Here is a 25,999-nt window from a genome sequence, read left to right on the forward strand (position 1 = left end):
CTGCTGCAAATTTAGTCCCCTGGGTAAAATTATGCTGCATTAGGACAAAAAGATACATCATGCGCTGAGCAGAAACGAACAATAGAGTCAGAGAAGTAATCATTACCACTGATGAATAACCTTTTGATTCACTGTGGTGCTCTTTCACATCCCAACAAATAACAATTGAGTAATTTTTTTATGTTTTCTGTAACTGGCTCATAGTTTAAGCTCAAGGTGCCTCTTTAAATTTTTTAAGTGTTAGTCAATATTATTTGCCTGTGCATGGAAAACAGATGAACTTGGGGATTTTCCAGATTGCATGTGCATTCACAAAGCCGCAGTAAAGGCATGGACGTCACTTTCCGTATGAGGCTTCTGAAACAAATGCTGCGATTACGTCTTGGATTATGTTTCTCACCCTTTGCGTAATGCACCATCCCCACAGTACACCCCTGGTCCATGTAATGACTACAGGAAGAGAAGAAATCACACAACGAAAGCAAGTTCATGACTAATGATTGTAAATCCATTTGAAGGAGATAAACAGTCCTAGTCAAGTGCCTGCCCACAGTCTAAGAAAGTGCCAGCTTTGTCAGATGTAGTCATGCTCCACCAAATATTAAACATCAAGGGTCTCTTGCTGACAGCAGCCCGGCTGTGCACTGTTATCCAGTTGCCTTATTACACTGAATAAATCCTCTCCATGTCAAGCACCATGCTTGGATTTTAAGACCTAATTTAATTCCAGCCATGTGCAGCTCGGGCGCTCTGATGTTTAAAGTGAGAGACACTGATGCAGGATGCTTTGCATATGCCAGAGGAAGTCGTGAAACAGAAATGTGCATTAATGGTACAAATTATTATGTTTTGGTCATCATCAGGGACATTTGGCTTAAATTCATCTATGATTAAATTACAGATTGAGGTTTCCACAAAATGACCCAAATGTTTCCTCCAGCCTCCTGAAAAATGCATTTACATTCATAAACTAACACTGCTGTCCCTCTAATTGGATCCAAAGTTAGCAGTCTGGTAAAGTGCATAGTATGAGGGGAGATAAGAGCACAAAACTGTACCTCCTAAAGAACTGAGATTGGAGGAGTCTGTGTTGCTAATTCCACAGCAGCACAAAAAGGTTAAGACTTTTAGACAGCCACCTTTTTATTTTTTTTAAACAAATTACTGAACTGAGGCTCAAGAGGAAAGTGAGGAAATATCTCTTGACCACGTATGCTTTGAATAAATTGCATTGTGCACTAGGAGGCAATATTCCAAGGCAGCATAATACAAGTGTGGAAATTGTTTATTTTCATCCGCCCTCCTGCCACCATTCATCCATACTGCTGCCAGCAAATACAATGACATTGTTTTTGAGACAGCTGGGAAATGTTCTAGTCATCACCCCCCAAACCATGTCTCTGCCAAAAATACTGTGCACTGAGAATATAAGCCATCTGAGTTCAGACCAGAGTAAAAACAAAGAAGGAAAACAAACCAAGAGAGCAGTTTTAACGCATGGTTAGGCAGAAATAAATGCAGGATCACGGACATGTGAGCAAAGAATATCATACAGCGGAAAAAAAGAAACGTCTGTGTGAATTTTTGAAAGGTTGAATCAAAACCTGCAATAAAGAAAATAGAAAAAAAACCATTTTTAGACAAAATACAAAAGCTTACTGTTTCAATTAGAGATTTTTTTAATGTTATTTTTGGTCATAATCTTTCTATTTTTCCTTTCCATGAGCACTGTGGTGCACTCCTTTAATTTTTTTCACTTTTTCTCCCAAAGTCTGCTATGCTGGAATTAAAAGACTGAAAGACAGATTTCCAACTTTAATACTTAATACAACAGTTTAGGGAATTTGTAAGATTCAGCAGAATTCAGAGCATGTCCAGAGATACAGAATTATTTGTATGTGTATTTAAACATTTGAGAATCAGGCCTCTTGAAAGAAAGATTCCAAATCTTCTGTCATCTCGGCCAAATGTTGGGAGGTGTTTGCTGCCACCTCTTGAGTTCCGGTTGATCCTTTGGAGGCGGAGTTTTCCTGTGACCTCTGCGGAGCATCCATCTCTCTCTTTATGTCCTTGCCTCCACCCAGAAGTTTCTGGCTCTCCAGAAAGTACTGGTTAGGGTGATTGAGTGAGAAAGATGAGTCTTCAATCTGTTAATAAAAAAAAGAGAAACCACAGGAGAAGGAAGGTCAGGAGATAGTAAGAACAGCAGGTTTAGTTTTCACAAAAGTGGCAGGTTGCTAGGGCAATGATTGACTGATTCAATAAAATGTCACCTTTTATAAGACGGTCATTTAGCATCTCCGTCAGTAAGGGGGATGTGCAATGGTTTACTAATTTACTAACGATTTACTAATGAGGACAGGAGGCTTTCACAGCCACATTAGTGCGCAAAGTCACCTGCTAACTATTCTATCGGAGCACAGTGAAAAGATGAAATGGCCTTTCAGGAAATAAAAATGTCAAAATCATTCATGATGAGTAAAAAACCCATTAATCAATTAGTGGATGGAATACAAATTCTCTTTCTGTGACCTTTTCTGTGATTTTTTAAATAATTAGGTAATTTGATTGATGTTTTCAAAACATTTCATTGTGGAAAAAGTAAATGATTTAAAATACCCAAACAGCGTGTCAGCATCTTCAGTTACCAAGGAGATATTTCACTGGCTATTCGTACCTATTGAACCACAAGAGTACCGGCTTTCCTTTTAATAGTATTTTAAGGTATCTGCAAGTAGACCTAAATGCTAGTCCGTCAGCTCCTAACATTTTTTTTTTTTTTAGAGTTGTTGGGATGATAAAAATTAAAAATGTGCATTCAGTCTGTATATTGCCATGTGAGGCAAATAAATTTATTTTACACATGACTGCAAAACATACTGTTTGTTATTTTATTATTTGTTTGCCTGGAGAAAATAAATGTACATGTAATGACTTTAACTAAACAAGTGACCCACAAATTCTAAATAAAAAACAATAAACAACCCAAATAGCCCCGGGGAATATTCCCGACAAAAGGAACATCAGAGCAGATGTTCAACACCAGCACAGTTTATATCAATGAATCAAATTTTGTTGCACTACTTAATTATACGGATAATAATGACAGCAAAGATATATTTTACCAGTAGTAACTGTTTCAAGTGGTAAGATTTTCAATATGTAAAAATCTTCCTATAATGAGCAGCAAAAAGATAAGGCACAAAATAGACTAAGTAAGTCAATCTTTAGCAAATTAGAGTAAATTAGAGTTCTAATGTATATTGAAATAAAAATAATTGACATTATTTTTTAAAAAGAAGATATGAATGTCCTGGAAATCTACAGATTTAAGATTGACATGTAACATGATAAACACAGGCTAATGGATCTATGGTTTAAATTAAGACCATGCTGAATTGTACTACTAGATGTACTATTAATGTACTCAGCAATACACACAGGGATTCACATCCCAAACCCAGCAGACCATTGTTTCGTTTATACTGCTTTAGTAGAGTGAAGAGATATAAATCACTGACAGAAAGACTGAATTTTAAAAATCTATCTAAATTCATGTAGTGTACATTTGTATACATTGAGTCCATTTAAATAAGGATAGGAACTTGTAATAACACTAAATAGTTACCTTACTAAAAGTGCAATGTGTCATTTTCCCCTATCAGCATTAATTGTAGTGATGCCTTCCTTTTGAAACTGAACACAATCACCTGTTGGTTTGTGAGCTAGTGGTTTTAGGCCTCATGTGAGGCCTGGATCTTCTCATTACGCACCGAGTCAAATGTCAAACATGAAGCTGCCACATCCTGACTCATACCTTGCTGTTAATCTTAGTGTAATATAAGTATATGTAAAGATGTGCTTAAGAGGATAAACTCAGTATTAAAGTGTTTATTAAGGTAGGATTAGATGTAAAGTTTGACTTGTTCCTGAAGCCAGAGGCGTGTAAATGCAGTGCATCCATGTGTGCAAACTCCAGCTGAATGACCTGAACAATCTGCAGTAACAAGAAAATGTGTTGTCACTTTCAGTCCTAGCTTTGCTGACTGAACAGGATGATGACTCACGCACATAAAACAGCTTAAATTAAATAAGCATCCACAGGGGGGCAAAATAGATTGGAATGCTATAATAAACCTATGAAAATTAAGCGGCTGTGACAGACTGCTAATGATGGATGGGATGACAGTTTTGGGTCTCTCCTGAGCCTTCATGCATGAGATGCAAGGACCAAACCCCTGCCTCTGACACAGGTACCCCTGCTTACTCCCTGCATCAAATGACTCCACTTACATTGTGTGTCAGCTCAAAGTATTTCTGGCATGCCAGCTGGTAGTGCATTCCTTTAACCAGCTCCAGGATCTGCAACAAAAGGCACAGTTCACAAAAATTAAGGTTAAACTTCTACACCTTAGATACTGATACAGCAACTCTACAGAGAATACTGTTGCCAATTTTTGTTTCCCCAGCCCTCTATTTAAAATGACTTTATACATTTTTTTTTTTTTAGTAAATCATCATGACAGAAGTGAATACATCCTTCAAAAAATCTCTTCAAACCTAATAAAAACAGATCACATACATATTTAGGCTAATCTAAATATTCATGCCCTGGGTCAGCTCTTTGGAGAATAACCAGTGGCAATGATTACAGATCTCAATTTTGGGGGATTTTTATTTTTTTTGCCTTCTGAAGCTCTACAAAGCGGAAAAGGGAGAGGGTGAACACCCAGCCTGCAGCCCAACTTTTTACTGGGTCACATAAGAACGGCAACGTTCTGGTAATAAAGCCACTGTAGTGTGCAGTGAGACTGCATACTCGGGGTGAGTGACCTGCTGAAAAAAGAAAAATCCCAAGTTATCAGTACTCACTAGGAGAGAGACACTTCTGAGGAGTCTGCCTGAAATTAGTTCCTTCATTATTCCCCAGATTCCTGAAGGCTGCCTCCAGCATGAAACTGCCACCAGCATGCTAAACACTGAGGCTGGGGTTAGATCAGTGTCGAGCTACGCACCATTTCCGTCAGACTTTGCCGTTTTTATCAGAGCTTTAGTTTGCTTAGTGGAATATGAGGAGCATTTGCTAAAATGCACACAAATGATGGATAATATAGGAACAATACAAGCTGTGTTATTATGGTAAGGCTTTTATTTTGTGAGGTTTATTTCTGAAGGTTCCTCTGGGATTATAGAACAACGCCTTAGATTCACAAGACATTTCGTGATACTATTACAGCCTTAGTTATCTTTACCTTTTTGGTCTCTCAGAAATAAATCTCTTTTATATTCACAAAACCTCATGTGTGAATATATACCCAAACGTCTCTACAAATGCTGCACAGATTGCCATAAATTATTGACTTGTATATTAGTTTTTCACCTTTTTTTGTAAGCAATCTGCACACCATCTCCCCGCTGAAAGGGTTCAGCAATTTTTAGAAGACTGTTTATTATCAGTAAAACTCAAAATATGTATATGTAGTTGTATTTACCTGTACTGATCTTTCTGTGTAAAACTGCTCCAAATCAAAGCTGTACCACATGGCATTAGCTTGTCCCGATCAGATGTGTGACAAAAAAGGTGATAATGTAGGTAGGGTCAAGTGATTAAAGCCCAGAGACCAGTCCAAGACCATCTGTGATGGAAAACTGCATTTCCATTGACACAATCAATGTGGAAATGTTTTTTTTTTTTTAATTAGGGGTGCAACAATACTCGTATCGATATTGAACCGTTCGATACAATGCTTTCGGTTCGGTACGCATATGTGTCGAACAATACAAAATTTGTAATTTATTTTATCAACTTTCCTTCTGACGATGCTGTCTGTGTTGAGCGCTCAGTGAATCTGCGTTCGACTACTCCGCCTAGGCTGCACTGTCGAGCGCAGATCTACTGAGCGTTCAACACAGACAGCATTGTCAGAAGGAAGAGCACAGAGCAAGCTAGCGAGACAGAAGTTAAGCTCTCTTTGCAACATGGCAAATTGAACCTGCCCCACCCTCATTCAGGTCTGGCGTTTGGAATTATTTTGGTTTTCATGTGACGTATGACCCTGAAGGTAAGCGCGTCATGGACTAAAGTAAAACAGTATGTTGGATGTGCCACGCAATGCTCAATTACATGGGTGGGAACTAGTGTGTTAGCGCAGTTAACTCGTTAACGTGTTGGCCGTCTAGACCCACGCACGGGGCGATCAGGGGTAGCTCGTTAATGGAGATTTGCCGTGTTGTGGCGTTAACGTCATTTCAACGAGATTAACGCTGACAGCACTAGTGGGAACACAACGAATACGACTGCACATTTACGCTAACATCATCCTAGTGCAAAGACAAGTGGAAGCAGACAAAAACAACAAGCACACATGCTACAAACTTTACCCGAGTCATTTAGACAGCCGTTAGCACATGATTCTCCTTATGGGGACCTGATATGTTTAATATTGTGGCGAGCTCAGACAAGGAGGAGACGGAGGTGTCGTTTGGTCTTGCTCCCCGTGAGCTAGCCAGGGAGCACAGCCGTTTATTGACATCTGCAGAAGAACACTGCCGCAACCGCACAGCAACAACAACAACAACAACAACAACACACAGGGCGCCCTCTGACCCCGGAAGGACACACCGTCGCAGTGAGAGGGCGTCACCCGTCACTATGGCAGCATAAACAAAACATAACTGTACAAACAGAACGAACAGCCCTGACCCGCTACAATATGCTGCTGAGAATATAGCCCAGAAGAAGCATATAGTATTGCTTTTATTTTGGAAAGAGCCATTTCTCTGTAATAAACTCTCTTTTCCAAAGATGAGTGATTCCTCAATCAGATATATTTATTTTTTTAATTACTTTTGTTTCAGCAACATTAAATTTAAAAACTGTACTTTTGAGTTAAAATATATATTTATAATTTTAAGAAATGACAAATTAAAAAGGCATGAACATTTTCTTTGTATCGAAAAAATATCGAACCATGACACCAAAGTATCGAACCGAACTCTGAATTTTGTGTATCGTTGCACCCCTAATTTTTATTTATTTATTTATATATATATATATATATATATATATATATATATATATATACACACAAAACAAAAGAAGCTCTATTCTGCAGGGGGCATTTACAATATTTAAGACCAACTGCCATTGGCTACTAACATGAGTACTATTTGGTGGTTTCTAAATTATTTCTTTGACAGTTTTTATAAATCCAATAAGATTGCTGGCTGAGTTTTGTGAGACTGAAGAAGAAACATAACCCACATGCTGTCCCCAGTCAGAGAAGGGAATTGTGGCTAGAGGGCTGTTCAACCATTTGACAAACCGACTGTGGACAGATGGCACCCACCTGATTGATTCCACTGGGAGACACTTTGTACACTTGAAGCTTCTGCTTCAGCAGCTCCGGGTCGCTGTGACGGAATGGACATCCTACAAAGATAAGGCGGGATTTTATTTAAAGGGAAAAAATGCAAATAAAGAATTTCAACAGTTGGAAGAAAATAAAGGAGCATGAAAGCACATTAAACTATAACTGCAGATTTGCACAGATTTAGCGAACACAAATGTGTTACTGTTTCCAAGCCAACCACTTCTTCCAACAGCCGTCAACTCACCATGATGGTCTCCTTGGCTGGGTGGGTTTGATAAAATCACCTTCATGCAACTGTAGGGGGTGTAGTCTGTTCGCTTTCCTTCTTTGCCAAACATGTGGCGGATGCTGTAGGCATATGCTTTGTCAAACTACAGAAAGGGAGAGAAGGAGAGAGGAAGCGAAAGGCATTAGTGAGGATGAGAGTGTAAGAGGGACAAGGTAAGGGTGAAAAGAGTCATTGTCATACATCATGTCAGTTTTGACAGGGTGTTTTCCTCAATGAAATATAGAGCTATTAGAGAGAACCTGCTGTAGAGGTGTCGCCACACTCGAGATAGTTGAACCACGGATGCTGTAATATGGCCATCTTTCTCAGAACTTTTGCCCACTGCCCTGTAGAAGGACTCAATTCAATATGAAGTCGATTTTAAATTCAACAAAACAAGGCCCCAGAACACAGTTTAATGTACACAGCACTTTTGTAATCCTCAATGTGCAGCTCACATTCAGATGAGCAGTTCAATCCTCTAAACTGCTCTAATGAGTTTACTGTAAGTAAAGCAAGCATTTTATATTTTAGTAGAGCAGTTGTTTGTGTGAATGTCTGCCGTTGATTGTGTAACAGGCGTTTTGGATTCAACCTATTGAAGGTGACATGCTCAACATGCCAGTCGTTTTAGCTTTGACCTGCCCAGAGTAGTACCCTGCCTTTCGCTCAGTGACAGCTGGGACAGGCCCCCTATGATCCCAAACTGGAAAGCAAATTAAGAAAATTGATGATATTATGGGATGGATATGCTGAATACATGGACTGTAATTACTACTCTTTAAATTTTATAGACTTAAAAAAAAATAGTGATAGATTTCTTGACAATGAAAATGATTGTGTTTTTTGCCCTGCATAAACATGAATATTTTCATTTATACTACAGCTTTGCATTAGTACTAACCATCAAGTGTACAGTCAGACTGAATTTACACTCAGATAAAGCCAGGTCTTGTTATATCTTATTCAACAGTTCAACGGCTTAAAGGCAGCAGAACTATGCAAATCCTGGTTTGACATCTTGAAAACCCTTTACCTGATCTGCCCTAAAAGTAGGAGATCAAAGTCAAGGACACATATGAACTGTATTACAGACCTCTGAAATCCTTCTCATCATCTTCTAGCTGGTTATACTTTTTGATGGGGGTCATTTTACACAATCTTTGCAGTGAACTTTTTATTGCACAGTAATTCTGTGCAGTCGTTAAAATGCATCGCAGTGACCGTGCCTTTAAAAATCCGACTGTAAAATACAGGGAGGGCGCTCTGACAGTGGCAGAACACAATCAACATGACTGCACCCATCATAACACATTAATGTTGCAATAAAACCCTGCAAACTTACTAATGTGCCAAGCTGCAGTGGCAATTTAAAAACTTGTAAAACCTTCTTTAAGTACGATAAATCAAATAATAAATATAAGAGGTCTTTTCCTGATTTAAGACTCCCTTACTCTATTAAAACAAAGCACGGGAACTCCACAAGTGTTACAGCATATTCAAGATGTTACCTGGAATTTAAAAAACAATCATTTCTAGGCTAAAAGTGACACAAAGCCTCAAAAACCATACTAAACAGTCATTTATCCCAGCAAAGCTGGCGTGTGAATGAAACCCCTCTAAATGTGTTTTTTTTTATGTTTTTGTTTTGCCTCAACCTACACTTCAGATAATCCTGGATATACCCCGATACAGCTGACCCCCAAACTGAGCAAATTTACAAAAGATGCGTTCAATGGAGTTGAGCCAAAGCTGCTCTTATGCATATCTTGGCTCATGGGACTACATCACTATAACATCCCCCCACACTCTACAGCACATTCACAAAATCCTGAATTAGGTCACAATCAAAAGGGATTACTTAAGAGTGAGTGAGAGTGTGTGTGTGCGCGTGTGTAAACTTGGCATGGCTTCTTAGGCTCAGCCCATAGTGACTGATGTGCTTATAGCTCCAATCCCTCTCATGTTAAATACCATTATAATACATTTCCCTTTCAATCTGCACAACGGGCCTTTTCACACCAAAAAACGACAACATAAAGGTGAGTGACTATAAAATGCAGGAGCAGCAGTTCAGTAGTTTGATGTTGCAGAAAAGAAGACATTGATCGCTTTTTAAAAAGGTCATTCACGCAAAATTAGCATTTAACTAAATATTTGAAAAATTAGAGCAGCAAAGTCACTGAGACACAAAATCTGTAACTCATGAAACAGCTTAAACTAAATGGGAGGACTTAAAAAAACTGTGACAGTTGGAATTTTAAGGAATTTTTAATTTTAGCCTATTTTGACATGTCAAACTAGGAAAACTCTGTGTGTGTGTGTGTGTGTGTGTGTGTGTGTGTGTGTGTGTGTGTGTGTGTGTGTGTGTGTGGAGGAGGTTGCATTGGTTTCTTCAGCTTCAGAGTCTGGTGTTGCTGTCTCACTGTCAAAAGTGTCATGGCTGACCGTTCTGCCTTAAAAGCACAGGGCCACAATGTTATTAGCAACACCTGTGTCATATCTGCTATCCCATGTCATAACTTTTGCAGTAGGTGCCTATTATAGCTTCACCAATACAGAATTTGACATCACTGCCAAGACACATGAGCTGTTATTCTTTACCGACAGATCCCATAAATTTAAATTTTGAAGAATTGTGACCAAAATATTGCCACTGGGTAGCTTTTAAACTCAGCATGAGCAGTAAAAATAAAGGAAAGTCTCGGACTATCTGGCTTTTAAACATTATACATCACATATGTGATTTACTGGCAAATATTCTGTTAATTTGGGTCTGGAATTGAGTTTTTCAAGCTGCTAAAATAGTGGTCCAAGAAGAGAAAAGACACAAAAATTCTAATTAATTCCTACATCCTGATGCTACTAATGAGTTGAATGTTGTTTAAGAAAGAAAGAAAGAAAGGATAAAAAGAGAGAAAGAAAGACAAAAATCATCTCAGGATTTATTTAATATGGGCGTGGGGCTCCTTTTAAATTATACCGAGATAAAAATAGCAAGGTGCACATTTGTAACACATCTCCAAAAGCAGTTAATATGACATGTCATCTAATGACTCATTTGTTTAACCTACATTATGAAAGAATGTGTCAGTTAGTGGAAGTTAATTAACCTTAAGTTAACATTTGAAAAACAAGTAGTTTAAAAGCAGGCCAACCCCCTCAAGGCAATGCAACACACTCACATGTGGTACAAATAGACACTCCTCCAAATGAATTGGCCAACTTCTGTAGCAAGAATAATGGAAAGATCAAGTTGATTTCATCAATTTTCTCTCCCCCTCTAGTCTAATATTACATTGCCTCTTCCTCCGGGCCTCCCTTTTGGCAATGCTGCCTCCCATCTTTTTCCTCTGTGCCTGTCGCATACTAATGAGCAAGCTTTGTGCAGCCTGGCACAAAGTGCAGTCCCTGACACAACACATACATCACAGAGAGCTGTGATCTGGTCAGCGTGATTCTGCTGCCTCTGCTGTGGAAGAAGAGCAGAGCTTTGTGCACAGCTACTTGCTCTGAGAACTTGTACACGGGACCCAAGCCACCTCTGTACAGGGTGCTAAAGAGGGCTGTGCTATACCATGGGGCTCTCACTGAGACTGCTTTACTAGGGTTAGTAAAGGGTTAGTAAATTAACAGCTTAAAAAAAGTGAATGGAATACCTTTGTGGCTCAAGTAAAATTCCTTTTTTAAATATCTGCATTCAAGAAAGAAAAAAAAACCTCACTGAACTAAACTCTAAAATAGCTATCCTGACATCAATCATGGTTCGCATTAGTGCAAAACTATTTCTGAGTGCTCCACAAATTATTCAGTGATATTTTTACTTTTCATCTCCTTAGTATGCATGCATCTGTATGTTCTCCAACCAGAATTACCCTACTTTAACTATCTTTTGGAGTGAATATCTATATTTGAAATGGCAGAGTACATCTGTTAATAACACTCCTATTAACCGTTCCCAGAACACAAACACTACATATTGCCAAAAAAATATGCCTATTACAATTCCAATCAAATTGTATGTCCTAAACATGCAACCTTTTGTGGCTTTTATGGATTGCAATCATGCAATAAACAGCAGTGAACAACAGTTTCGTGTCTCTTCGATTAATATTAGACATCAGGGTTGCTAAAATTCATTAGCCTCCCATTGATCCCATGTACACCCTGCTTCTGCAAAGCTGGTCTTTCCCATGCAGCAAAAAGATTTGAACCTTACAAATGACAAAGCACCTGCTTTCTACGCAGCTACAACCATGTGCATCTTTGTGTATCCATTCTGGTCAGAATCCTGTAATCTGTTTCCTCATTACTCTTTCAACTGAGGCACCAGCAAGAAACAGGGGCTCAAGACAATCCCACATGCTTGGACAAAATGTCTGGCTGATGCAAAACATGACCCAGACTGGAAAGAGCGCAGGCTACCTGGGATGACACGACCAGGATGCCAGCCGTGTGATCTACTACTACAAATTAGTATTCAAAGACTACAGGGCTCTGGGATCAAGGCCCGTCCATAAGGACAACCACACCAGACTGCTACATCAGGTGTCTATTCAACTCAGCACAATCACTTCTTGGCACTTGCTGTGGAGTCTGTTAATACTGTATCTTTTGATGAGCACTCAAAGCTGCAATCCACTTATGTGTGAGCTCTGCATGGATGTCAGCATTAGTCAGATCCACAGTATTTCTGCACATCTTATAAAATATAAATTATTTGATGACAGCAGGTAAAAACACCTCATTCGCAAGTACTTTTGCAACTAACACAACAAACGTTTTCTCAATGCATCTTTTAATCTAGAACAAACGCACCAGGATTTAGAGGTTTCCAGACTTCAAGACAATGAAAGGTACCCATTTAAGAAAATAAAGCTGACAAATATTTTGGATTTTGCATGTTGAGTGGTGCATATAATTAAAGTGAATAGAATTGCTGACTAATCAGCTCTTAAATTAGGTTGGAACAGAGCAGCAAACAGTCATAAGGTGTAGCAGTGAGTTCAGTGTGGAAGAGCAAAACACACTCAAAGACCTGGTTGAGTAAGGTATGCTTAACCCGATAAGTTTAGATCCCAACTTTATGAGAGATTGTTTTCACATCTAATGAACATTAGAGTGCATCTTTTAGGAAACGTGATATCTCAAGAAATTCCCAAATGCCCACACTGTGGATGGAGCATTTTAAAACAAAAAGCCTACTCAAAAACCACAGGGCAGCCATATTTCACGTCTAAGATAGCCCAGACAAGGTGAGGCATGTGAGGAGGTTTCCCACATTCTGTAGTGCTTACTGTAAAGGCAACTAAAAAAGCAATTTGATACAACAAGAGAAATTAAGAAGTTATTTTCTTGATAGATGATAAGGAAATGCTTTAACATTTATCTGAATCGATGTACGCATGCCAGACCAATTCAGAGACATCCCATCTAACAAATGAGGTATGATCACAATGCTGCAAACCAAAAATACTTTGTGCGCTTTGATGCATAAAGCATCAAAGGGAAGGCTTGAACTGTGGTGAGTACAACACAAAGCGCTCGAAAATATGCTTGTTTATTGACATCAACAACAAAGTCTCCACCTTTAAAGGCTGTTATTTTTCACACAGAGAGGAAATCCAGCATGCATGGCGAGTAAGTGTGTTCATATCGCTGGAAGCCAGAGGTGAATAAGAGGATGGCCTTGAAAGTGAATAGCAGCATAGTTTGTGCTTTTAATAAACCCACTGAACTTTCTGATCACACCTCCTAAAGTATCTGCAACTATGGTGAATCAACACGGGAAACAAATATCCCCAGCCCTGTTAACATAACACAAACAACACGATCATATCCAAACTTTTAGAGTCAAGTCAAAAAAATCTAAAAAATTAATAGTCTAATAAATTTATATTTAAAGCCTTGCAAGACTAAAAAGCATGATTCATAGCTACTTAACTCCACAGCATGAAATTCTATTTGTTCTATCTGAGCTGGTCCATTATGTGGAGTCTCCTGTCACTTCTCTCTCTTACTCACATAAAGAGTGAGCGTTTTCTTCATGCAGAACAATTTTAATGTCTTTACTGTGTCTGTCTCCTACCGAGAGACATAATAACCCAACTCATAACCACTTCAGTTTTCATTAGCCTCATCAAAGCACTGAGTGCACCTAATGACACCAGTGAACTTTCCTTCAATCAATAAAGCTTTGATGGAACCACTTAATCTCCAATAAAAGCAGCCCCACCCACTGAAGTGTTGAGCAGACCAGACCAAAAACCCTCAGTCTGAGAAATTCAGACATCACTGTATCACTATATTTTACTTAACTTCCAGCAACATATGTACCATCATATGTTGTAAAAAACAAAACAAAAAAAAAAAAACCAAGAATGTTTTGAAATGGGATCAAATTTAGCCTGTAAAATAATAAAAAACTGTAGCCCGTGTTATTTCTGGGGTGGATGAACGGTTACTGAGTCAGGGCTCGCAAAATCGCTAGCCCGACGTCCCGGAGCTAGCGATATCTCCAGTCGGGCAACCAAAATCTATCTCAACCCCGCCTGTCGGGGTATATGATAACCCGACAGGCGGGGGCTGAGATAGATTTTGCGAGCCCTGCGAGTGATGCCTGTATGTTATGTAACATTTTGTTGACAATGAACCAATTGTGAATAGGATGGACTGAACCACCCTTCACCAGGAGAGCAGGTAGAAGGCATCTGTTGACATCTTGTTTTAAAGATACTCAGAAAATATTCATTTACAAAGCATTAAAATGTATCAACATTACCTTGTCTGCATCCACTTTGCCTCTTATGAACTCCATTTTCCAGAACTGCAGTGCCTGCTCCAAAGACAGGCCGATACCTTTGAGGAAGAGACCGTATTGCATCCGACCTCCGTGGCGGAGATGATGGTTTTCTCTAAGAGACTGGTGGAGCTGCCTCATACACAATGGGAATGACTTCCCTGAAAGCTGTAAGCAGGTAATTGTTAATGACAAACCTGAAGAAATGCCTTATATAATTTATATTTTCCTATAAGTACATATTTTGTATCTATGGAGTACAAAGGATATTAATTAAGTGAAATTAAACACCACATATTTGTCTTCACTGCCCCAGACCAGCAATAAGGCCCTTCTATGCAAAAAGGCACCACGAAGAATTTGCCATGCGAAGAAATTTCAAGAACAGATGTTTAAAGCAACTTACTGAATCAATCTGATCCAAGGAGATTTTCCCAACATTCTTCTGGATGCTGTAATCCTGTCCCACATAGGCATGACTAAAAGAAGAAAAACAATACATTATACACGTGTGTAGTTGTCAACGATCTGCTGATTCAATGACAGCAGAGCCTCAAACCTGTGCACCAGGAGCTTCATATCATAGCTTTCCTGGCTGAACAGCACCTGTAGATGCTATAGTACTTTTGGCCAGTCTATTCAGTGTTTACTGTTTGCCAGGAACTTAAAGTAGAAAACTCAAATGATCTTTTTTAGATACATTCAGCAGATTTAAAAGTATTATACAAACACCCATAACAGCTTAAGATGACGTCTTCAATTGTCTTGCTTTGTCCAACCAAGACTACAAATAATAAAAAGAAGCCAAAATCAAAATATTTTCTATGAACTCAAAGATCTATACCGTTTATTCCCTTACCCTGTTCTTAAAACTGCGACTGTCTCTCTACCTTGTAATTACCCATGTGAACTAACACGACTACCATCCAATATTTTCTCCCAGAAAAGCAGCAGGCATGGTAGATAAAGCAGTGCACAAGTTGGATATTTCTAGTAACCTTATGCTGGAAGCATTATGCTGAACACGCACTAAGGGGCAAAAAGTTTCCACAACATCTGGACTTTATTTAAAGTGTCTGGGTTAACTCAGACCAACCAAAGACACTTTGGTGCAGAAGATCAATTGTGCAAGAAGTCTTTTTCATGGCCACACTGGCGAAACAGCAGCGATGTTATTCATCCTGCTTCTTACCTGAGGTGGTTAAGGAGAGGTTGGAGCCGTTCATCAGAATGCACTGCTGGTAGCGAGCGAGCCGTCAACTGCAGGAGAGATGGGCATCACATGAGTAATGGCAAACAGTCTAGGTCAAAGTGTTATAACGGCCCAAAGTTGCAGGTTAAGTGCACCTGATTCGTTTTAAACTATTTGCACTTTAAACTAGCGCACAGAATCTCGTAATTAAAGCTGTCTTTCTGGAGCGCCGTTATCCAAACAGATCAGAAACGTGTAAACAATTTAAACCAAAAGTTAAGTTCGCCACAGTATCTATCATTAAAGACCTTGATTATGTGTTGCTCAGTGTTTACTAATTTCCAACGAAAAAAAGAAAAAAGGAAATTGCTGGCTGTGCGATCAATCCTGCGACACCTATGTGAATCCACGACATTCAAAACAAATTACAAAAATCCTGCTTTACTAAATGTATCCTTGCAGCCTCTTGTCAGCTTAGTGTATCAATGCCCTTAAGAGTGATAACGTTAATGCATCTCCACGAAACCTTGGCTTAAAAAGCAGTAAGATGATTTTTCTGACTTCAGGTTGAGCAAATCATCTACGCAACACATTTTAACACCATCCTAAAACATGTGACAGCAACAGTCAGGCTATTCTTTACAACATCCTCCGACTTGCAGCTTTCGCATGCTGTCTCAGTCTAAAAACAGGCAGCTGTAGGCCTGAATTATGTTTTTTTTTTAATTAAAAAAAGAAAAAAAGAAAAACAAGAAACACCCCTAAAGATCCATGTTCATTCCTCTGCAAAAAAAGCTTGAGTCTAAATCCTGACTCTTGACTTTTAGTCAGTTCCAGGTCTGCCTTGAACCATGCACCAAAGACATTTTAAGATGCAGCATTCTGTTTGTTAAACTGAACAACAAACCAATAAATGGAGTCACATGGAGAGGCAGCTTTCCGTTTCATACCTTTTTAATGACACGTTCTCTGTGATGTCCCCTTGCTGTCCCCAGCAAAGGAGAATAACCATTACAGTAACACACTGGCTCACTTACAAGAATACTAGTTTTGTTGAATTATTCCATTCCAGCAGTTAGTGGTCTGGATAATTACCTGAAAATTGGAGAATTGCAGAACCGAACAAACTTGGTCTTTTTCATTTGAGCTTTATTTTTCTCTTCTAATTTCTAAGCTGGTCCTGCCTGAACAACTGTTGTATGTCAACAATAGTGCAAATGCAGTGACGTCGATCGTGGCTCAAGAGTTGGGAGTTCGCCTTGTATTCGGAAGGTTGCCGGTTCGAGCCCCGGCTTGGACAGTCTCGGTCGTTGTGTCCTTGGGCAAGGCACTTCACCCGTTGCCTACTGGTGGTGGTCAGAGGGCCCGGTGGCGCCAGTGTCCGGCAGCCTCGCCTCTGTCAGTGTGCTCCAGGGTGGCTGTGGCTACAATGTAGCTTGCCATCACCAGTGTGTGAATGTGTGTGTGAATGGGTGGATGACAGGATATGTAAAGCGCTTTGGGGTCCTTAGGGACTAGAAAAGCGCTATATAAATACAGGCCATTTACCATTTACGTCCTGTACTATACCATCCACGCAAACGGGTTTCCCGACACTGGTTATACTACAACCTGAGAGGTTTTCAGAATCATAGTTTTCCCTGTGATTCTGAAAACCTCTCACCTAAATGCTACACTTCTTTCTTTTTGAGAAATAAAAAGCACCAAATTGCTCTGCATTTATTCTCAGGTACATCTAAAACTACTCTCAGAAATCACAATCCAATCATTCTGGTTATCAAACAATTCATTTAGACAGAAGGGAGTTTTAGATAAGTAGTTCAAATTGCCAGAGAGCATTTTAGCTCAGTGGCTCAAAGAAGCCCACTCTTTGTCATGAGGACACGGTATTAACTGAGAAGACAGTGAAAGTGGCTACTCTGTTACAGTGACAGACAACGTAACACAACCACATCACAAAGGCTGAAGTGTGCATTGAAAAGATTTTCTCTTAGAACTGCCGCTCCTTTGTTTAAGCTACCGTTTAACTTAAAATCCGTCGCTAAAATCAGCGTTCTAGTTTAAAACACTACACGGAAGACTGATGTACAGTTACAGAGGGGAAAACAATATGAAAGGTATGCACGGTAATGGCTGACACATATTTTGCAGGCACTGATAACATACTGTATGTGAAAAAAGCAAATGAAATAATCATGAAAGGTCTTTGAAGACAAATAAAAATAAAAAGTGATTAGTGTTTTTTTTTTTTTAAACAGGTGCACTTTTGATAAACTCAAAGGTCGTCTTTGGCTGTGTTACAACATGTGGCCGTACAAAGGAGTAATTTTGTCATGTAGAGTAAATGTATGTCTATCGTCTACTGGTTAATTAGGATGTGAGAACCTGGGTATTGATGTTTTGATGTCCGAATAAAGTGAACTCTGACCACCCGATGTGGATCTATACCAGGAAAAGAGCCAATTTTCAGCAAAGGGTGCCAAACTATAAAACACTGACCCCTCATATCGATCCAATATTTACTCCACCTTACTGTACCAATTAATGAGCAGAGTGTGGTCTACTTCAGACAACTTTGAGTTTCTTCCTACATTTTCAGCTTCTTGTGCCAAAAATAAAGCGACATCTTCTCTATAATTCTTTTAAACAGTGGCTTCTCTAATCTCGAAATATGTGTAATTCCTGTATCCACCGCTCTTACCACTCTATAACACAAAATGTAATTCACAAATACTGGTAATTGTAATGAAATAAAATATTGTTTTCTGTGTCTCAGTACAGCAAGTCATCTATTTCAAGATTTCTTGCCTAATTAACGTTGATTAATGTCTATTCATAAACCACAAACTGACACTGCCTTTAGTTGCTGCTCCTTGTGCTCATTTCGCCATCTGGACTACTCGCCACCATGGAGCTGAGCTTGGGTTGTCTTCTCACATATATTATATATTTATTTAAAAAAAAGAGGAGGAAAAAAAAGGGGGGGGGAAAGGCCTCTGGTTCCCAAAACATTGCATTTCAAGTCCCTCAGGACATTCTAAGCAATGCAAGCTTGGTGATACGGTCCCATCATAAACCCCCTTCAGCAGCCTTTAAAAAAAACATCATGCCTGCAGGGACAATAAGCACTTTCCTACTAGATGTCCCAAATCTTTCCTCCAGACATTTTCTGCCACATGTGCATACTTATTCCCCTCATTTGAACCCTGTGTTTCTACCATTTCCCTCGGGGCACTGAAAGCAACAATGGCAATTTAATAATTCTCCTTATGGAATCGGGGATTCTGCATGCACAAATGGCATGAAAATGGCCACTAGTGTAAAATAATATAAAGTGAAGGTGTGATGGAGTGAGTCACAAATAGGGCTGGGTATCGTCACTGATTTCTAGAATCGATTCGATCCTCAGACAGTCAGAAATATTATAATTCAGATCAGTACATTTACATATTTTTGTATCTATAAAAAGGAAGCTGACACTCGCAATACTTTATCAAAGGTGTGAGCATCACAGCAGATGCCTTTGTGTCAAAGTAGCTGAAGATAAAACACAGAAAAACATGAAGGTGATTTTCCTGGCCTGGATTTTATAAAAATATTCTGCAGTACATCAAAAATGAAAGAAAACCATTAATCAACATATTAACATTACCTCTGAAGTTACAGCGGTTTTATTAGAGACACGGCTAAGCGTTTTGCATTTTGCATAATTTTAAAAAGTTTAAATTTGTTCAGAAGCCTATTGAACGGCAGAAATTAGGTTTTCTTTTCGGAAGTAAGTAAAAGGGAAAAAAAACAAAACAGCGGCCGACAGCGCTGTAAATGGTAGACTTGTGCGTAACAAGCAAGCGAATAATGCAGAAAACAGATTTTTAGACGGGAAACTGTTCTTGAAGTACAGAGAGAAAGAGAGAGAGAGAGAGAGAGCTGTGCATGAAGTGTGATTTTATCGTGGTGGAAGCAAAACAGCAAAAGTCAGAGGGAATTCATGACGATGTTTTTGTGAAGCTTAGTTTGGATCTTCTTTTGCTGCTGGTTCGGTCAATATTGTTTGGAGAGAGATAAAACTAACAGCTTTAGAATCGCCACAAAAAGGGTGTAAACACAAAGCGCAGACCCGCCGAAACATCGGAATCAGCCAGCTGTCGGCTTTCAGCCCCGACCGTGTCCGTGCCGTCGGGTGAGAAAGGCGACATCTCACCGATTCTGATCCGTCGGAGGCTCCGAACTTTGTGTTTACATCTTTGTGCAGAATCCGTGTACCTGCTCTCATTTACTGTTTTAGCTGTTTGGTGGTTCTTGAAATTTTGTGAGGTTTAACCTGAGATTCTGGCGTTTCGATCAAAATTAATTAATATTTAAAAAAATCGATTCAGGATTTTAATGAATCGATATCACGTTATCCAAGCCAGAATCGATTTTAATCGATAAATCGATGATCAAAACCCACCCCTAGTCACAAAGGTGATGATTAAAGATAGTATTGTACTGGAGGCAATAAAATGGGCCTACATGTGTACTGTAGTCTGAACAATACTGGAGTTCAAAGCATATGCAGATTTGGAGGTTTTAAAAAGCTCAGATTTAAGTTTGAACTCTTATGTTTAGGCTTAAAAAGCAACAAAATGCTGAGAATTCTCAATTGTGCTCCTCCATTATTGTGTTAACAACACAAAAAAATAAAATTTCACTTACTGCAAGAGCTTTAGACAGCCTTGTGCGGAAATCATTGAGAACAATGGTGACAATATCCTGATGGGGAATGTATGCATAGCCTTGTTTGAGGTACACTTTCCTCAGTCGCACAAGATCCAGGGCATCTTGAAAAGGCACCTTTAAAACGTAATGACAGTTGGAGGAAGAAAAAAAAACAAACAATTAAATCATTAATGTGTTCAAAGTATAAAGGCCAGCCGTGTGTCCTTAGTAATTTGGCTGCTTAAATTGTGATCCAAGGATACAATTTAAGCTCAGCAAACCAAATGGGATGATTTACATTCTCCCAGTGAAAATGATTGTCAGTAGCAAGGAAATTTAAATTAAACTCTAGCTTTTAAATTCTGTTAATAGAAAAACTGCATTTAATCCATTTGCATGTTAAATCATTATGAGTAGAGACCTGACTGACAGAACATAATCACAGCCTTTAAAAGATTTGCCTACTATGCACATCGGAATATACCGTACAACATAATGTCAATGCATTTCTTTAGTAAGAGTAAGATAAACACATGTGGCGTTGTAATTCTACATTTGGAAAAGCTGGATTTTTTCCATAATGTTGGTTTAAACTGCCCCGGGGAGAAATATTTGCTCATTTATTTCATATCGGTGATGATCTGTCTCTATCTGATGAGATACTGGCTCCAGGGGATGAGGGGTTTATTAAAAAAAAAAAAAAAAAGTAGCGCTAAGCAGACAAATCAGAGTTTTACTCCAGTGTATAAAAGTACTCTCACACATGTAAGCATTACACAATAGATATGATGCAAATGAGAAAGCTTGACGGTTAAATTTGTCCAAGTCTAATACTGGACAAAAAGAAGACGTTACTAGAATTCAAAACACAGGATCCAAGATGTTCTGCAAAGTCTGACCAACCTACCTTACACCATATATTATCATGCACTGTGCTATTACCTTTAATGATCGCTACTTCAAAAACTCTCCTGAATGACTCTTAACTATGCAGAAAGAGAACTCGAGCCATCATGACACATCAACCTGACAGGGCCACTGTCTAGATGTCTTGGAAGTTACATTCACTCTGTGGTGTGTTCGTGAATATAAACTATAACCTACACTATATATATGTCTCACCTTGTAGAACTCGTGTTCCATCACCTTGATTCCACTGATGCCAAAGCTGGAGTTTATAAGTTGATCCTTCAGCGCAGTCTTCTCCTCGCTGCTAATCTGAAAAGTTGTGAGATTTCATTGAGGAGTTGCATAAGCTGAACTGTTAATATGATGTTAATAAGCTTGTGGAAAACAAACATTGTTTAAAAAAACAAAACAAAAACCTAAAGTTGGCTTTGCATTCTTGCTTACACCCTGCCACCACCATGTTATCCAAACCTACTGTAGTTCTTTCCTTTTGTGAGCCTAAAAGCAAAACAGAGACTAAGTACACTATATAATATATAGTGTAAACTATATATATTATATTTATGTTTTGGGATTTATTATTAAAAAAAATAATACACACATATTTGAAATATAATTTTTTCACAATTAAATCTTTTACTGAATAGGGCCAACTTTTTAAAGATGGAAGATGTTATGATGATTGAACAGCTCCACCTAGTGAAAATACAACTGAACACCACTATGCTGTGTATAGAAACAACTGGCATGGATTTAGGCCCGTGTCCTCAACATACTCTGAGCCTGACATAGAAACAAAATCCAAGATATATTTTCTAAAACACATTATGGTAAAGAGGCACTTAAATGTAAGTTAATCAAATATAAGTAAGTAAATTTTCATGGTGTTAAAAAAAAAAAAAAGACTAATTGTGTGTTTCTGAATAAGTCACTATTACAAGAAGACAGAAATTCCCAGTTGTAAAAGTTCCCAGTTGGAATTTTTTTGTGGTAAGCCTCCTCAACTTAAATTTCCAGAAAAAAAATATTTTTGAAATATGTCAAGTGTTTTCTTTAGGAAAGCTTACTGTGTCATAATGGAGATTATTCTTGTGAAGAAATGCCAGTTGTTGTTTTGGGACCAACTCAGTAAAATGGAAGCGGAAAAGATCAACTTCCTGTTGTATAAACCAGCGCCTCAGATCTTCCCTTTGAGAGACAAATGGAAATAAACATTTATCTTTTGCCGCTGAACAACTTATATTCTGACCACATCTTCCAGTATTCCTAAATGGAGACTAAAGACTTACGTTTGGCAGTAGGCCAGTCTGAGAATGAAGTGGGAGATATGGTCTTTTCTTCGTTTTTCATATTCAATTGGTCCACTTTGAGATTTCTTGTCATCCTTAAGAGTTAGAAAACAATTAGTTAATTTGAAAGACAAATAGATGTCAATCATTTAATCATCATTCACCACTTCTTGTCATGTTGTACAGTTTTTGTTTTATGTACATATATGAAAAAATTATCATGTACTAAAAGTCATGTTTATGGTAGCTGTACACTAACTTCCATTATCTCAGGCTCTTGTAATTCAGCATAGGGTCTTAAAATGTTAGTAAATGAGTCACGTTTTCAGCAACACCCAGCAGTGTCTCTTCTTTACTAATACAAATACATTTTATTGCTAAATCATGCTATTTCATCACTATTGCAAAGAGAATTTGATGGATCCTGCGCAAGCTTAACTCCTCAAAGTCAATACTGTGTCAATACACATCGAGCTAAACACTGGTCTCACTCTAAAAGCTATGCCAGTTTATTAGATATGTCTCACTCACAAGGGGGGCACAAGCACCATGAAGTGCAGTGCGATATTACAGGACCCTAAACAAATCCAACCCCTGTGTTTTCATTAAAACACATAGCGGGTAAAAGTTTAAAAAGAAATATCTTTGTGATAAAGCTTTAGTTGAAGTTGTTGACAACACAATGCAATAACTGACTCATTAATACTGTTTAAAGGTGCACAATGGGAAACATACTCACAGCATCTGGTCTGTAAGGAAAGTTCAGAGCTTTAAGCTGACTCTCAAGTTTGCGTCTATACTGATCTGTAAGCTTGACATGGCTCACACCCAAGTTCTCCACAGTCTTCAACACTACAGTGGCATTAAAACAAACATTACAAACCACATGTCCTAAATAAAATGTATTACACAAGAGCAGAGAAAACAATGCTTACAGTAATTTTCATCATTTGATTTCACAAGTAGTATGAGACAAATCTTACACTTCAGTCGTTCCACAGCAAATGTTTCAAATTCAGAGAGAGATATGTTTTCAAGAGGAGGCTGTCCATAAAACTGCAGGTGCTGCCCATAGAGCTCCGACTGAGGGATAGTGCTACTCTTCTTTTTTCTGCCTCCAAACTGCATAGTGCCTGATGGTAAAAGAAATCAAGCATGTTTTAATGTACCACTTGCTAACAAGCTGGGTCCCAAACCTGCCATATCTGATGTAGTGAGCCATTGACCAAAGCGACATTCAATACAAATTCATGGAAATTAAATAAGCTGTTCTTATTTCAAACGCATAACGCTTGATTTTGCCATTTTCTCCTTACTAGGAGTTGAATAAATAAAACACACTATTGTGGAGAAGACCCGAGCCACCAAACGCTTATAACTAACAAACATTAAGAAATTCAATGAGCTTCTTTGATTTCAAACAGTAAAGGATGCTGCCATACAAAATCAGAACAAACGAATTACTGCACAGCATCTGCTATTAACCTTTAACCAGTCAGTGCATAAGTGGCACCCGGTATCACTTAAAGCAAAACTTGGCAAACGGAGCATCTCCTTGACTAATCGTCTCTTCAATCCATAGCTGAGAGACTGTGATGAAGAGTCGAAATGTTCCTGACATCTAGAAATCAGCCTCTGCACACAAACTGAACTGACAGTGTGAAGCTGTGTATGTTTTGTTATGTTACACTGGCTCAGCAGTCAGTAACTGTCGTTCTCATAAACTCAATTTCTACATTTAAGGCTAAATGTAGCCGCTAACAGAGACTATTTAGCTTAAGTTAGCAATAGAGCCCATAGCAAGACGTTAAGGGTAGTGAGAAACAATCCAACTTTGACGTTTGCTAGGTATCAGATTTGAGTTTAAACTGCATTGAAAAGACCGAGCTCAAAAACAGCCCGAGAAACTTATTTCACGGTTGAGGAGCAACAAGAAGCATATAATACTGTCGTTACATTACCGATTAGATGACGCTTTTAGACTCCAAATAACGCAGTCCCGCCAAACAAAAGGGGCTGTTCAACAAACGCGGGTAAAAATATGACGTTGCATCCGACACCGGAAGAGAACGAAAGTTGTGACGTGGTGTGTACTCGTTTTACTTTTTAGGACAGCCCGCCCCGTCTCTCAAAGTAACGATGACCTCCATGAAAAAAACAGGCAAACAGTTTCTTTTAAAATACTATTACCCAAACTTGGCTTGAGCCAAGACAAGCCACTGCTATTTCACACTATGTTTCCATTTCTGTTTTTTGGAGTTTGAACCAAATCCGACACAAACTCACGGGCGCACGTGTATTACATAACAAATGTCCCACTAAAACGCGGGTTCACCTTATCTCAAATCAAGAAAATCATTGTTTTTCAAACGATTAATAACAACTTTGAAATTAAACTTTAAAATTTAAAGATATTTAAAAAAATCATACAGAAACCCATTTCCCAAATGCCCATTTGATAAGGTTGGTTGAACTGATTTTCTTCTGAAATATCACTACTCCACAGACAGTTTACCTATCAGATCAGCAAATTTCCACAAATAAGGATTACTGGCATTGTCCTTAGCATATAAACTTCTCTTCACACAGACACTGCATATGGATATACGGGTGTGTATGTAGGAATGAATGAAACACCGCATGTTTGACACAAGAACGTTAGATTTAAAATAAACAGAATATATTCTGTAAAGCACTTTCAGGAAAGGTTTAAATTCCATGTCATTTATTCCTATGATTTTTGTGGTCGAAATAGATCAGACATTTCGCATTTATTTTTCCACTGTATTCTGTTTTGACGTACAAAAGTTTTGTATTTAGAGAAATTGGTAAATGGTCATGTTATATTATAGAGACATTTTAGTTTATTTTGTGGCTAACTCAATAAACAAAACAAAACAAAAATTCTAACCCAAATTCTGCTCATTTTTGGTAAGTTTCATATGCATACAGTAAAATGAACCTATACAAAAACAAACGTCGTTACTTTTTTAACTAACATCAACCATTGCTACAATTTTCTCAGCAGACGGTTAGGTGTTTTCTGCCTTTTTAAAAAAATGAAGCTGCAGTTATTTAAAGTTATTTAACAAACTATTTGATAGTTTCACATTAATGACACATATTCAGAAAGGGAGAAACTATAGTGGAAAGTACATTTACTCCCTTTTAACACGTTTCCGTGTTTCTGCTTTATAACATGCATTTTACTTCACATACCTGAAAGTAAAATTCACTTTTTAATCCGGTTGTGAGTAATTTTCACACGCTTTTTTCTTGGTTGTTGTGATCCGTCCACATAAAACACGCGTAGAAGACATATATAATGGTTGTGAATAAAAAAATATCAACAATAATTCAGCGTTTAAACAGACGTGACTTTTAGGGCTAACATATGAGAACTACAAGTGTTCCCAAGACTCCCGAGGACAGAGGCGCGTCCACGCCGACTCTCTTGCTTTGTGCATTCTT

The 25,999-nt window shown here is 38.4% G+C and overlaps 1 protein-coding gene across 2 annotated transcripts; it reads right to left on the reverse strand.

Moving 5' to 3' along the window:
• Positions 1-1,267: 1,267 nt before the first annotated feature.
• prim2 (DNA primase subunit 2) lies at positions 1,268-25,962 on the reverse strand. Of its 2 annotated transcripts, none has more exons than XM_005915507.3 (14): positions 25,748-25,962; positions 23,512-23,661; positions 23,268-23,380; positions 22,529-22,623; positions 22,307-22,427; positions 21,453-21,548; positions 20,328-20,465; positions 15,633-15,700; positions 14,847-14,919; positions 14,423-14,608; positions 7,618-7,744; positions 7,350-7,432; positions 4,294-4,362; positions 1,268-2,147 (listed from the first exon to the last, which is right to left on the reverse strand). In XM_005915507.3, the coding sequence occupies exons 2-14, from the start codon at positions 23,654-23,656 to the stop codon at positions 1,920-1,922; spliced, it is 1,542 nt and encodes a 513-aa protein (XP_005915569.1). In that variant the 5' UTR covers positions 23,657-23,661; positions 25,748-25,962; the 3' UTR covers positions 1,268-1,919. The 2 variants fall into 2 exon arrangements, with proteins under 2 accessions (XP_005915569.1, XP_005915568.1); XM_005915506.2 differs by lacking the exon at positions 25,748-25,962 and adding an exon at positions 24,490-24,600.
• Between the last annotated feature and the right edge of the window lie 37 nt (positions 25,963-25,999).

The sequence above is a fragment of the Haplochromis burtoni genome, unplaced genomic scaffold, assembly GCF_018398535.1.
Source record: "Haplochromis burtoni strain Fernald_Lab_line unplaced genomic scaffold, NCSU_Asbu1 Contig_12, whole genome shotgun sequence".
Classification (NCBI taxonomy): domain Eukaryota; kingdom Metazoa; phylum Chordata; class Actinopteri; order Cichliformes; family Cichlidae; genus Haplochromis; species Haplochromis burtoni.